At 47.2% G+C, this 15256-nt stretch overlaps 1 protein-coding gene across 3 annotated transcripts in view; it reads left to right on the forward strand.

The window, feature by feature from the left end:
* RSPH14 (radial spoke head 14 homolog) overlaps window positions 1-14869 on the forward strand; it is a 170385-nt gene extending 155516 nt beyond the window's left edge. For all 3 annotated transcript variants that reach the window (XM_069961209.1, XM_069961208.1, XM_069961207.1), the window contains exons 6-7: window positions 13933-14069; window positions 14512-14869. In XM_069961209.1, the coding sequence (XP_069817310.1) occupies window positions 13933-14069; window positions 14512-14750 (376 nt within the window). In that variant the 3' untranslated portion in view covers window positions 14751-14869. The remainder of the gene's footprint in view (window positions 1-13932; window positions 14070-14511) is intronic.
* The last annotated feature ends 387 nt before the right edge of the window (window positions 14870-15256 follow it).

Genomic DNA, 15256 nt, shown 5'->3' on the forward strand with positions numbered 1-15256 from the left:
CAGGGGATGCAGTTATTGTCATAAAAACAACTTTTAACCCGGCAGCGCTGTGTCTAACGGCCGGGGCTTACATTTGTGTATGCATTAGGCTGGCACACCCTCTCTGTCCTTCCTCCCCACCCTCCTCATCATTAGGAATGCTCCAGGCAGATTGTCTCCTATTTCCCACCTGTGTGTATAATGAACATGGGCTAGATCGTTAATACACCTGTGCAAAGCTCAAACAGCAGTAAATGTTCCTGGAGCATTCCTAATAATGAGGAGGGTGGGGAGGAAGGACCGAGAGATGGTGCCAGCCTAATGCATATAAAAATGTAAGCCCCGGCCATTAGACACAGCGCTGCAGGATTAAAAGTTGTTTTTATGACAATAACTGCATCCCCTGCCGAACGGACCCCAGGGCAGATCTTGGATTAAAAGCAGCTATCTGAAGGTACAAGTGGTTTGGGGGGGATAGATTGTGGGTACAGAGTCGCTTTAAAAGGGTTATCCTGTATTAGAAAAACATGGCCACTTTCTTCCAGAGACAGCACCACTCTTGTTTCCAGTTCAGGTGTGGTTTGCAATTAGGCTCCATTCACTTCAATGCAACTGAGTTACAAAAACCTGTACCCAAACTTGAGACAAGAGTGGTGCTGTCTCTGGAAGAAAGTGGCCATGTTTTTCTAATGATGGATAACTTCTTTAGGGTGCCTTCACACCTACCCGATCCACAGCGGATCTCACTTCTGCTGATTCGAAGCGAGAACCGCTGCGGATCCGGTACCATTCACCCCTATGATAGCACATATTTGCAGCGGGATTAACATCCCGCTGTGAATATGTGCTTTAAACCCTCACTGTCCTCAGCCCCGCCGCCGCATTAGCCCATCCTCGGCCGCATCCCCCATCTCCGGCCGCATCCCCCACCGCATCCAGCAGCCCGCATCCCCGGCCGCATCCTGCAGCCCGCCGCCGAGAGCATAAAGTACCTGCTCGGCGGCGCGGCTGCAGTGAGGCTCCCGGGAGCCTCGCTGCAGCCGCGCCGCCGAGCAGGTACTTTATGCTCTCGGCGGCGGGCTGCAGGATGCGGCCGGGGATGGGGGGATGCGGGGATGCAGCCGGAGATGGGGGATGCGTCCGGTTCTCGGATGCAGCGGTTCTCGCTTCGAATCCGCAGAAGTGTGATCCGCTGTGGACCCGGTAGGTGTGAAGGCACCCTTAATGTCAAATATTTTAAGCTGGTAAATGACACTTTTCACTATATATTAAAGGGGATATTTATTAAAGGGATTATCCAGAAACATGGCCATTTTCTTCCAGAGACAGCACCGCTCGTCTCTAGTTTGGGTGCAGGTTTTGTAACTAAGTTTTATCAAAGTGAATGGAGCTTAAAGGGGTTATCCAGCGCTACAAAAACATGGCCACTTTTCCCCCAACTGTTGTCTCCAGTTCAGGTGCGGTTTGCAATTAAGCTCCATTTACTTCAATGAAACTGAGTTTCAAAACCCCACCCAATCTGGAGACAACAGTAGGGGGAAAGTGGCCATGTTTTGTAGCGCTGGATAACCCCTTGAATGTCAAACCACACCTGAACCGTAGACAAAAGTGGGGCTGTATCTGGAAGAAAGGGACCATGTTTTTGTGGCGCTGGATAACCCCTTTAAGCACAGACCAGTGAAAAATCTTAATTTTTTTCTAATTGCACAAAAGTTTTGTAACTATTCACTGGTCTGTGCCCCCTAGGGTAGAGGGTAGGCAGCATTACACAAAGCAAGGTGGGACTTCCCCATGCTCAGGATTTGCTCCACACAGGTGTAAATTGTACTTAAAGGGGTTGTTCACCAAATTTCTTTTTCTTTCAAATTAACTGGTGCCATAAAGTGCCAGAGATTTGTAATTCACTTCTATTAAAAAATCTTAAAGTCTTCCAGTACTTATCAGCTGCTGTGTGTCCTGCAGGAAGTGGTGTTTTCTTTCCTGTCTGACACACTGCTCTCTGTTGCCTCGTTAAAGTCTATGCCAGCATGAAGATTTCCATGTATAGTTAATGAGGCAAAATAAATACAGTCCTCTTCATATCCAGTAAATGCTGTAGTTCAGGGGTAGGGAACCTTGGCTTTCCAGCTGTTGCAAAACTACAACTCCCATCATGCCTGGACAGCCAAAGCTAAAGCTTTGGCTGTCCAGACATGATAGGAGTTGTATTTTTGCAACAGCTGGAAAGCCGAGGTTCCCCATCCCTGCTCTAGTTGGACAACACTAAACTGCATTTCTTCACTTTGGCCACTGTGTGGTGCTAGTGTTTTATTCTTAACAGTAAGGATTTTCCCCAGACATTAGTTTCTCTGCTTTACACTAATGACAGCGAAAAGGTCTCAAATGCCTTGGAAGTAAATATTGTAAAGCCGCGTTCACACGTTCAGATACGGAATAATGAACGCTCTCAATTTTAAAATCCACAGCATGTTCATTATTAGAAGGGATTAGCTTAACTGAATTACAAATGCCGCTAATCCACATGTACATCCATGGCAGATTCGCCTGAACATGGACATGGCCTAAGGCGGTATCTCTTCTTTATAGTTTATAAATCTCTGCACTCCCTCTCTATAAAGGTTATGGACACTTTTGAAAATAAGAAAATGATTACATATGAGTTCAGCCGCTATCTTCATTTCATCATTCGTATCATACCTCAGGCCTTGCTGTGTTGTGCAGTTTACTTATAAAAAAAAAATATGCTCTGGAAAAAAAGTTTTTCTAGGAATTATTCTGCTTCAGATCTTCCTATAAAGCCATAGGAAATTAACAGCAAATTTCTTCAAAAAGTGATCACATATCCATGTACATCATTGCTAGTTAAAGGGCAACTCTGGGGAAATTGTTTATCTTTGAAATCAACTGGTGACAGAAAGTATAGATTTGTAATTTACTTCTATTTAAAAATATCAAGTCTTTCAGTACTGATCAGCTGCTGTATGTCCTGTAGGTGCTGTATTCTTTCCAGTCTGACACAGTGCTCTCTGCTGCCACCTCTGTCCATGTCAGGAACTATGCAGAGCAGGAGAGGTTTACTATGGGGATTTGCTACTGCTCTGGGCAGTTCCTGACATGGACAGAGGCGGCAGCAGAGAGCACTGTGTCAGACTGGAGAGAATACCCCACTACGTGCAGGACATACAGCAGCTGATAAAGGGGTTATCCAGCGCTACAAAAACATGGCCACTTTCCCCCTACTGTTGTCTGCAGATTGGGTGGGGTTTTGAAACTCAGTTCCATTGAAGTGAATGGAGCTTAATTGCAAACGGCACCTGAACTGGAGACAAGAATAGGGGAAAAGTGGCCATGTTTTTGTAGCGCTGGATAACCCCTTTAAGTACTGGAAGACTTGAGATTTTTAAATAGAAGTAAAATAAAAATCTATATAACTTTCTGACACCAGTTGATTTGAAGGAAAAGATGTTTAGTCAGAGTTCCCCTTATAGGCTGTGTTCACATGACTTTTTTCCTCCTTTTTTTCCCCTCAATATGACGTGAGTCGTTTCCGCTTTGGGCGCCCGTCATTAAAATCATTGCTATTGGTGCATTATTCTAGTTATGGCTTTTATTTGGTGTGGTTCCTTTTTGAAGGTCCATTTAATTAAGTAGTAAAGACGGTGGGAAAAAAAGGTGTGAGCAACTAAAAATAACGTCCGCAATTAATTGTCATGAACATTCATTTGACGTCCATGCAAAAAACGTCTGTTATCCTATTTCTATTGGGTGACAAGTCAGTTCTTTCAGCGGAGAGCTGCGGAGAGAGGAAGCACCTTATACTTAACATTAAAGCGGTAGTGCGGCGCTAAACAATTATTCACAAAATAACACACATTACAAAGTTATACAACTTTGTAATGTATGTTATGTATGTAAATTGGCCCCCTTCCCTGTGTTTCCCCCCACCCACGCTAGACCCGGAAGTGTGGTGCATTATACTCACCGCATTTCGTGTCGACCCCCATCCGCCATCTTGGGACAATGACGTAGTCTTTGGGAGGCTGGCCGAACCGCTCCGACCGTCCCTCATGCCGGAGCCCCTCTGCCGCGTCATCAGCAGCTCAGCCGCGATTGGCTGAGCATAACTGTGGTTAGCCAATCGCGGCTAAGCACAGTTATGACGCGGCAAAGGGCGGCCGGCATGAGGGACAGCTGGAGAGGTTCGGCCGGCCTCCCGAAGACTACGTCATTGTCCCAAGATGGCGGATAGGGGTCGACACGAATCAGGTGAGTATAGTGCATCACACTTCCGGGTCTAGCGGGGGTGGGTGAACACAGGGAAGGGGGCCATTCACATACATAACATACATTACAAAGTTGTATAACTTTGTAATGTGTGTTATTTTGTGAATAATTGTTTAGTGCCGCACTACCGCTTTAAGACAGCGAGGCAGACGAAATTCCGAGTGGAGTCAGTGGCGGGGATTCCGCTTGGAATTTCCGCCTCTTTTCCTCAGTGTGAAAGGGCCATATGAGCAGGGCCGTATTTACCACTAGGCACCCGTGGTCCGGTGCCTAGGGCAGCACCTTGCAGGGGGGCAGCACCAGGGAGCAGGGGGACAGAAAAAACACATTTTTTTGTTTTGATTTTTTTTACTTGCCAGTAAATCTGGTGTCTCTTCCAGGGTGGGGTGGGGTGGGGGTGGGGGGTATGGTGGTATTGGTCAGGTCTGGTATCGCCAATACGTGCGTGAAGATGGGGCACCTTGAGGTTTAGTGCCTAGGGCAGCCGCAGCTGTTAATACAGCCCTACATATGAGCCATAAACAAGTAAACTCACCTCTCTTCGTAGCGCCGTTCCCGGGTCCCATTCACAGCAGCCGTGGGTCCTGCAGCTCTGCTAGCTGCAACGTCACATCCCCATCTCAGTGTTGGCCACTCAGCCAATCAGTGACTGGGGTGGGCAGTTGCTCAGCTGGGCCATGAAGTACCCAGTTTCCAGCAGGAGATGAATGCTGTGAACAGGTCCCAGGAGCCATGCAACTGAGGCACGGGGACGGGTGAGTTCACTTCTTTATTATTTTCTCTCCAAAGACTCCATTCTATGGTTGGGTGGATTCCGCCTTCTGTCCAAAGTAGTGCAGGTTCATTCTTTGGGCAGACGGCAAAATTCACCTGACCAAAGAATGGAGACTATGACACGGGTAGAGATGCGCGCGGCCGTGAGTGGGGGTGAGCTGCAGAATCTGCGGCAGGTGATCTGCCCGGATTCCATAGTGTGAACACGCCCTATGATAGTACAGCATAAACCTACTGACAGAGTCTCGTTATATGGTCATGATAGGAAGTAATCCATGTACCATACGCAGATAATGTAATAAAATGACATATCGAGGTAAATTAGTTTCACAGATCTATACCTCTAGTACACATAAAAATTTGGGAAGATTGTTTTCCCTGTTTAGTCGTTCTGGTGAGATTGCTGGGATTGATGGGAGAAACTTGACACTTGTAATAGTGATGAGTATAAAGTTCTAAACTAGAGATGAGTGAACCTGGAGCATGCTCGAGTCGATCCGAACCTGAACTTTCGGCATTTGATTACCGGTGGCTGCTGAAGTTGGATAAAGCCCTAAGGCTATGTGGAAATCATGGATATAGTCATTGGCTGTATCCATGTTTTCCAGACAACCTTAGAGCTTTATCCAAGTTCAGCAGCCCCCGCTAATCAAATACCGAACGTTCGGGTTCGGATGGACTCGAACCCGAACCCGGTTCGCTCATCTCTATTCTAAACCATTACTGCTCAGATCCCAAGTGCTCTTAGGATAAAGAAGCCTAAACATTATGTGCGGAAGGATGTAAACAAGGGATGATTATTATGGCCGATTATATACCCCACAGATCTGTAACACCTTCTGTTTCTATGCTGGGTAAAGTGCTAGCACAGTCCACTGTGCTTTATTAGCCCTATCAGACCCATAAAAGTTACAATGTAACTAATTGATGTATTCAGTGTGCTAAATGTTTGCTGTTCATTGCAAAAACCCTGGATTCCGGCTATCAGCATATTCTGTTTAGCAAATAATTAGTTGACAATTACTTTGTAGACGAGGCGAAACCTTTGAGGTTTGACCATAATATTAGTTTTATCAAAGCCATTATATAAATGTTACGTTTTAATAACCTGGAGTGTTAGTGAGAAACAAGCAGAAGTAAACAGGGGTGAATGTTAGTATATTTAGTCCATTAAGAATGACCAAACAGAAGCATATGGGAGGGCGGGCATAACCAGGGTTGGCCTAAACCATAGCAGAATCTTCCGGTCAGCCAATCCTTAAAGGGGTTGTCCAAAATCTTTTTCTTTCAGATCAACTGATATCAGAAAGTTATATAGATTTGTAATTTAGTTCTATTAAAAAATCTCAAGTCTTCCCATACTTATTAGCTACTGTATGTCCTGCAGGAAATGGTGTTTTATTTTCAGTCTGACACAGCGCTCTCTGCTGCCATCTCTGGCCGAGACAGGAACTGTCCAGAGCAGGAGAGGGGTATTTTTAGAGGAATTCATAGAAAACCTAGACAGAGTTCCTGTCTCGGCCACAGATGTCAGCAGAGAGCACTGTGTCAGACTGAAAATAAAGCATTTCCTGCATGACATACAGCAGTTAATAAGTTTGGGAAGACTTTAGATTGTTTAATAGAAGTAAATTACAAATCTATATAACTTTCTGATATCAGTTTATTTGAAAGAAAAAGATTTTCGCTGGACAACCCCTTTAACATTTTTCCAAGGATTTTTCCAATCCTTATTTTTAGGACCAGTTCACACGAAGCAAAACGATCTCCTCCACTAGACACCAGGGAAGTGCTGCGTCCGGTCATCGGATGCAGCTGTCATGTTTGACAGCTGCATCTGATTACTGTATTAGCGGGCACGGCGATCGGACCGTGCCCGCTAATACCGGCGGTCCCGGGCTACAAGCGGCACCCGGGACCGCCGCGGTTCAGAGCGGGGTCGCCGCGCGGCCCCGCTCTGAACGTCCTTAACGGCATCAGGGCGTAAATATACGCCCTATGTCGTTAAGGGGTTAAAGGGAATATGTCACCATGAAAATGCTCCCTAAGCTATTGGCATCATGTTATAGAGCAGGAGGAGCTGAGCGGATTGATATATATCTTTATGGGGAAAGATTCAGTATAACTTGTAATTTATCAATTGAATTCTCTGATGTTTCCATGCTAAAGAGTCCAGTCCATTGAGTGACACCACCCACTGGACTCCTAACACAGAATGATCAGGGATTTCAATCAACATGTTACATGTTATACTGAATCTTTTCCCACAAAGATATAAATCAATCCGCTCAGCTCTTCCTGCTCTATAACATGATGCTTAGATTGAGATTAGATTGTATTAGCAAATAAAAAAAAACACTTTTCCTTTTTTAGTCCCCATTTAATCTTAAAGCGAATCTGTCACTCCTATGGTGGTGGTAAACCAGTGGTACTGTTGTATAGAGCACAAAAAACTGATGCCAGTTTACCTTTATACCTGCGACGAGAGTAACAGATGAGGCCGCGGCTCCCATCACTGCCTGAACCCCAATTGGATAAAGTAGATAAATGTGTTTGCTGACTTACAGGTTTCATAGCTGAATGTTATTTAGTAATAGCCTAAAGAAACATGTATTCTTCTTCATTGGATTACCATGGCTTTATTTAGCTGGAAGTATCTTTTTCAGAGAAGGTCATGGTTTTCCATAATTTTTCGTACCCATTCATTACAGTGGGTGCTGAGCTGCAGTTGTATGGCATAGCCACTATATAGTGTATAGAGTAGAGCCTTCCAAGTCTGCATTGTGTACTATGAGAGCTAAACAACAGAGATGATCGAACATCGGAAAATCGTAGGTTCGATCGAACTCGAACATTTTTAAACCTGCCGCATTTGATTCCTGATGCCCTCCCGATCCGTGCGGGAGGAGAAGACTGCCCGGTGACCGCCTGGAATTCCGGGATTCAGCCTATTATCTAGACTGAATCCCGGAATTCCAGGCGGTCCCTGGGCGCGCTCCTCCTTCCGCACGGACCGGGAAGGCATCGGGAATCAAATGCGGCAGGTTCGAGAATGTTCGAGTTCGATCGAACCTAGGATTTTCCGATGTTCGATCATCTCTACCTACAGGGGACATACCAGTGGCGTAGCTACAGGGGTCGCAAAGGTCGCGCTCGCGACCGGGCCCCTAGCCAGGGGGGGCCCGGCCCCCCCCTCGCCTCACTCGGTACTTGTGTATTGCTGCAGCTGCTGTTCGCATAAGAACCGAGAGGAAGGCTCTGGCACTTCCTGGTTCCCACAGTGCATGCTGTTTGCTCACCTCTCCTCTGCTCAACCCCCCTTCTCCTGACGACCAATCATTGGAGAGGAGGAGGGCCAGGCACAAGCTACCATGAGAATTCTTCCTGCCCCTGCATTGGCCACCCGCAGGTATGTTTTTTAAAATGTTGAGGGGAGATACTGTGTATAGGGGCTGGGGACATGTGCATACTGTGTATAGGGGCTGGGGACATGTGCATACTGTGTATAGGGGCTGGGGACATGTGCATACTGTGTATGGGGGATGGGGACATGTGCATACTGTGTATGGGGGCTGGGGACATGTGCATACTGTGTATAGGGGCTGGGGACATGTGCATACTGTGTATAGGGGCTGGGGACATGTGCATACTGTGTATAGGGGCTGGGGACATGTGCATACTGTGTATAGGGGCTGGGGACATAGGCAGGGGCTGGGGACATGTGCATACTGTGTATAGGGGCTGGGGACATGTGCATACTGTGTATGGGGGATGGGGACATGTGCATACTGTGTATGGGGGCTGGGGACATGTGCATACTGTGTATAGGGGCTGGGGACATGTGCATACTGTGTATAGGGGCTGGGGACATGTGCATACTGTGTATAGGGGCTGGGGACATGTGCATACTGTGTATAGGGGCTGGGGACATGTGCATACTGTGTATAGGGGCTGGGGACATAGGCAGGGGCTGGGGACATGTGCATACTGTGTATAGGGGCTGGGGACATGTGCATACTGTGTATGGGGGATGGGGACATGTGCATACTGTGTATGGGGGCTGGGGACATGTGCATACTGTGTATAGGGGCTGGGGACATGTGCATACTGTGTATGGGGGATGGGGACATGTGCATACTGTGTATGGGGGCTGGGGACATGTGCATACTGTGTATAGGGGCTGGGGACATGTGCATACTGTGTATGGGGGATGGGGACATGTGCATACTGTGTATGGGGGCTGGGGACATGTGCATACTGTGTATAGGGGCTGGGGACATAGGCAGGGGCTGGGGACATGTGCATACTGTGTATAGGGGCTGGGGACATGTGCATACTGTGTATGGGGGCTGGGGACATGTGCATACTGTGTATGGGGGCTGGGGACATGTGCATACTGTGTATAGGGGCTGGGGACATGTGCATACTGTGTATGGGGGATGGGGACATGTGCATACTGTGTATGGGGGCTGGGGACATGTGCATACTGTGTATAGGGGCTGGGGACATGTGCATACTGTGTATAGGGGCTGGGGACATGTGCATACTGTGTATAGGGGCTGGGGACATGTGCATACTGTGTATAGGGGCTGGGGACATGTGCATACTGTGTATGGGGGATGGGGACATAGGCAGGGGCTGGGGACATGTGCATATTGTGTATGGGGGATGGGGACATAGGCAGGGGCTGGGGACATGTGCATAATATGGATGGGGGATGGGGACATAGACATAATGGGGGAGATTTATCAAACATGGTGAAAAGTGAGACTGGCTCTGTTGCCCCTAGCAACCAATCAGATTCCACCTTTCATTTCCCATAGAGTCTGTGAGGAATGAAAAGTGGAATCTGATTGGTTGCTAGGGGCAACTGGGCCTGTTTCACTTTACACCATGTTTGATAAATCTCCCCCAATGTGTTTAGAAGGCTGGAGGGGTAGGCAGGGACTAGGGACACATACTGTACCAAGGAGGGGGGGGGATCATTGCACTATAGAAGGGATATTGAGGAGAAGGCAGGAGGGACACTGTGGCTGGGGGAATACTAACAAGGAGGGGGAGTGCTATGGGTGGACAGCATTGGCACATATGCTTGTGTGTGTGTGTGTGTGTATATATATATATTTATATATATATATATATATATATATTATTTTTTTATTTTATTTTTTTTCTTCAGAGAAGTGCTAGATAGTCTAGACTACCTTTCACTGGTCTGAAGCAGACTCAGCGAGACATCTCTGATTAACAACTAAAGTAAGTAGAATTTTTAATTAGTGATGTCACGATACCAGAATTTTGAGTTCGATACCGATACCAACTTTTTTTTTCAATGCTCGATACCAATTCGATACTTAAAAAAATTATATTTAAGGAAAAAAAACAAACATAAGAATAGAAATGACCCCCCCCCCCCCCCCCCTCCCCCAGGTTCAGGTCAGTACGAACCAATTTATGTTCCCTAATTTTATTACTTTAAAAATAAAGTCCCCATTATTTAAAATAAATAAAAACTTGCCCAACTCTGACTCACTTTTTTTATCTCTCCGCCTGTCTGGCTGGGGGGTGAGGGGCATTTTTTGCGCTGTGATCTGTAGTTTTATTTAGTTCCATGTTTTTATGGGGTACTGAATTGGGTGGTTTCTGCACTTTCTCGGTATACCGTGCGTGATCAGGAAAGTGACAAGTAGTATGGACAATAACACTTCAGCTGCCAGGGATAGGGATTGTAGTCATGTAACACACAACTGCTATCAGGTGGGAGGATGGGGGTTGTAGTCATGTAACACTTTAACAATCAGAGGGTGATGGGGGTTGTAGCCATATAACAGACACCAGCCAGCAGGGGGGATGATGGGGGCTGTAGCCATATAACACACACCAGCCAGCAGGGGGGATGATGGGGGTTGTAGCCATATAACACACACCAGCCAGCAGGGGGGATGATGGGGGTTGTAGCCATATAACACACACCAGCCAGCAGGGGGGATGATGGGGGTTGTAGCCATATAACACACACCAGCCAGCAGGGGGGATGATGGGGGTTGTAGCCATGTAACACACACCAGCCAGCAGGGGGGATGATGGGGGTTGTAGCCATATAACACACACCAGCCAGCAGGGGGGATGATGGGGGTTGTAGCCATATAACACACACCAGCCAGCAGGGGGGATGATGGGGGTTGTAGCCATATAACACACACCAGCCAGCAGGGGGGATGATGGGGGTTGTAGCCATATAACAGACACAAGCCAGCAGGGGGGATGATGGGGGTTGTAGCCATATAACACACCAGCCAGCAGGGGGGATGATGGGGGTTGTAGCCATATAACATACACCAGCCAGCAGGGGGGATGATGGGGGCTGTAGCCATATAACAGACACCAGCCAGCAGGGGGGATGATGGGGGCTGTAGCCATATAACAGACACCAGCCAGCAGGGGGGATGATGGGGGCTGTAGCCATATAACAGACACCAGCCAGCAGGGGGGATGATGGGGGCTGTAGTTTTACTATTCCTGGTGTCAGGGCATGCTTACCGGTGACCTGGATTTGTCTGTGATCTGCAGGTTACAGCCCCCCTCCCCCTCCCAGTCAGAGTCAGGCCGACTGTAAACCCCCCACATTGTGTCTGCTCCGGAGTCTCCTGCCGGCCCCGGCCTCCCGCCTCCTCACACTCCTGCCGCCCCCACCACCTCATAGTCCGGTGCAGATGTAGTGGCTGCATCTCCTGCCGACCCCTGCTCCAGCCTTCTCCTCTCCCGGACACCGCCTCTTACACATTCATTTTGCACCCTTGTGGCCCTTTTGACCCTTCAAAATATAAATGGGCAATGACTGCACATTGCCCTGTGTAATAGGTGATGTGCAGCCATTGGCCAATTTATTTTGAGGGTTCAGAAGTGAGGTAACAGTGTTTTCTGACTGCTGGCCTTGTAGTGGTGATTATCTGTCTGACATTGTAATAGTGATCAAGATTCATCAATCTGTCAGAGACGAAAGTGAGATGTGTTTTTATTTCAGACAGATAGCAGCCAATTACAGCTCAGCTTTCATTCCTCAGAATTGGCTGTGATTGGTTACCATCTGTCTGAGACAAAAATGTGTCTTGATTTTTGTCTTGGGCTGATTGATAAATCTAGGTCAATGTATGGACTCTCACAAGGTACAGATCTGACATAAAGAAAAAAAAAATTCAACACTATTATTAGCAGACCTAACTATTTATTTCCTGCTCCTAGGTCTGCCACCAAGTGTCCTCCCAGTAACCAGGCCTCTCCAGTTTAAAAATAAAATGCTACTGTCCTTTTACTTAATAACAACGCTCTTAAAGTATTAAACTATATACAGCATGAGATATTAGCTTTGTCGTAATTATGGGGGGTGGTTTTGCGGGTGATAGTGTGCGTGCGTGTGTGTGGAGGGGGGGGGGCCCAGATTGACCTCTTGCACTAGGGCCCATGAGACATTAGCTACGCCCCTGGGACATACCACTGCAATTTATACAGTTCATTACCTGCACATGTCAAGGGCCCAGGGCCGGTGTCAGCACAGGGTTACCCGGGCAAGTGCCGGGGCCCACATCGCCTCTAGGGGCCTAGAGAGGGAGAGAGGCACAGTGTTCTAGTACTCAGCTGGCTCACTGTAGTTCAGGGTCAGGGGCTGAACATTAGAAGACACAGGAGACGGAGTAGGACCTGCACAGGGAGAGAAAGTGTGAAGGACCTGATCACATGACCCAAAGGTCCTCAACCGTACAGTGTGGAGAGGAGCCCCACAGAGGAAGAGGGAGAAGACTCAGCTTTAAGTGCTGTTAGTTTCTGAGTCACTCAGTGTTTGTGTCAGTCAGTGAGTGTCTGTGTCTGTAAGTCAGTCAGTAACAGTCAGTAAGGGTCCTATTCCACGGGCCGAGGAGGGCCCGATCAACGATGTAAACGAGCGGCGATCTGCTAGATCGCCGCTCGTTTACTGGGCCTATTCCACGGCCCGATGATCGTTGAGCGAGGGCTGCAGGGACATCGGGACATGTATGGTGCTGCTTCTTCTCAAATCGTCGGTCGCCCGCCGCGCACCGCTATTCAACCGTAGCGATGCGGGGGACCGATGATTTTAGGTCTGGCCCTAAATGAACGATCAGCCGATGACGCGATCATCGGCCAATCGTTCTCTTTATTTTACCGAACGATAATCGGCCGAATCGGGCCAAATGGGGCCAATACGCCCGATTATCGTTACTGTGGAATAGGGCTCTTAGTCAGTCAATCAATCAGTGTCCGTGTCAGTTAATCAGTGTGTGTCAGTGTCAGTTAGTATCTATGTCAATCAGTGTCTGTGTCAGTATGTTTCTTAGTCAGTCAGTGTCTGTGCCAGTCAGTGTCAGCGAACCTACGATTTTCCAATGTTCGATCATCTCTACTAAACAGATGATTGGTGGGGATGCTGGGTGTTGGCGCCTGCTGATCAGCTGCTACAGAATAGGGCTGTTGTTTGGGCTCCATGCTATGTTACTGATCTGTACATGCATTGAAGGGTGACAACAGCATAGATCCAAGATGTCACACTCGCGGCACTTGCAAAAATACAGTTCATGTCTGGACAGCCAAAGCAGTTTTACACCCTTGCTATAGATGCAACAATCCCCATGTAAAATGACCTCTTCAAAGGTCACAGAGTATACTCAGTAATGTTTCCCTTTCATGTCGATGGGACAGGTTGTGTCCATTGCTATCTTTTTCCCATCTGGGCTTGTTGTAAAGCATATTAATAAATGCTGCTCAAGCAAGATGGTTGCCTCCAGGATTCAGTATCTGTCTGTACTCAGTAAAAACTAAATGTAGGCAATACATGCCCTTTAATTATATGAAAGTAACCGTTCCTCCTCTTATTCCTCACAGTGTGCCATTAGAAGGAAAGGAAAGTGTATGCAAAGCTGAAGTCATTCCCTTACTGGTGCAGCTACTGACGGAGAGTGATGCTGAGGTCAGAGCTAATGTTGCAGGGGCTTTGATGTACATTACCATTACTACTCAAGGTAAAATTATGTTATTAATTAAAGGGGTTATCCTGGGAAAATCTTTTTCCTTCAAATCAACTGGTTTCAGAAAGTTATACAGATTTGTAATTTACTTCTATTTAAAAATCTCAAGTCTTCCCATATTTATCAGCTGCTGTATGCCCTGCAGGAAGTGGTGTATTTTTTTCCAGTCTGACACAGTGCTCTCTGCTGCCACCTCTGTCCATGTCAAGAACTGTCCAAAGCAGGTGCAAATTCCCATAGAAAAATTTTCCTGCTCTGGACAGTTCCTGATAAATATGGGAAGACTTGATATTTTTAAATAGACGTAACTTACAAATCTATATAACTTTCTGACACCAGTTGATTTGAAATAAAAAGATTTTTTTCTGGACAACCCCTTTAATGAGATAAACCTGAATTCTACCCCTGTCCACTAACAACACTGTTCTTTTGCCAGGTAAATATGCCGCCCTTCATTCTGGTGCCATCCCTAAGCTGTTGGCTCTTGTGAAAGATAATCACAGCAAGGTGCGACTCAACTGCCTGAAAGCATTAACCACCCTATCTGAGACTCCCGAGGGACGTAAAATACTCCTGCAGGATGTGAGTGTAATCCAAGAATGCCAGGAGGACTCCAGTGAAGCAGTGAGAAGAGCGGCCTCTATAGCAGTGAGGGTCATTCAGTGGAAACCATGAGCCCAAGCCTGGAGCAGTCCACACCACAGATCACCTTGATTAGCTATTCCTCCCACAGGTTAGGGCTGCATTCTCACGTTCTGTGTTCCTCAAGAAACACGGACGTGGAATGCCTGTAACGGACTCTCCCCCCGCCCGGGCAGCATCTGTGATAAGATGCTGGGAGCAGGGGAACTGTACAGATATGTGCTGCACTGCAATGAATCAGCCGCACGGTGTTGTCATTACAGCGTGGCGCATATCTGTACAGTTCCCCCGCTCCCAGTATCTTATCACAGATGCTGCCCGTGGGGGGAAGAGTCCGTTACAGGCATTCCACGTCCGTGTTCCTTGAGGAACACAGAACGTGAGAATGCAGCCTAAGACTATGTTTCCACTTTGGGAACATAGTAGGGAAAGGTGTCTATCTCATAATATAGATGGCCGCTAATAAAGATCATTATTGGGGACTGTCTATATTATAAAACGGTCGCCTTTCTCCGCGACGTTCCTCAAGTTTGAACATA

Source organism: Dendropsophus ebraccatus, chromosome 3 (genome assembly GCF_027789765.1).
Source record: "Dendropsophus ebraccatus isolate aDenEbr1 chromosome 3, aDenEbr1.pat, whole genome shotgun sequence".
Lineage (NCBI taxonomy): Eukaryota > Metazoa > Chordata > Amphibia > Anura > Hylidae > Dendropsophus > Dendropsophus ebraccatus.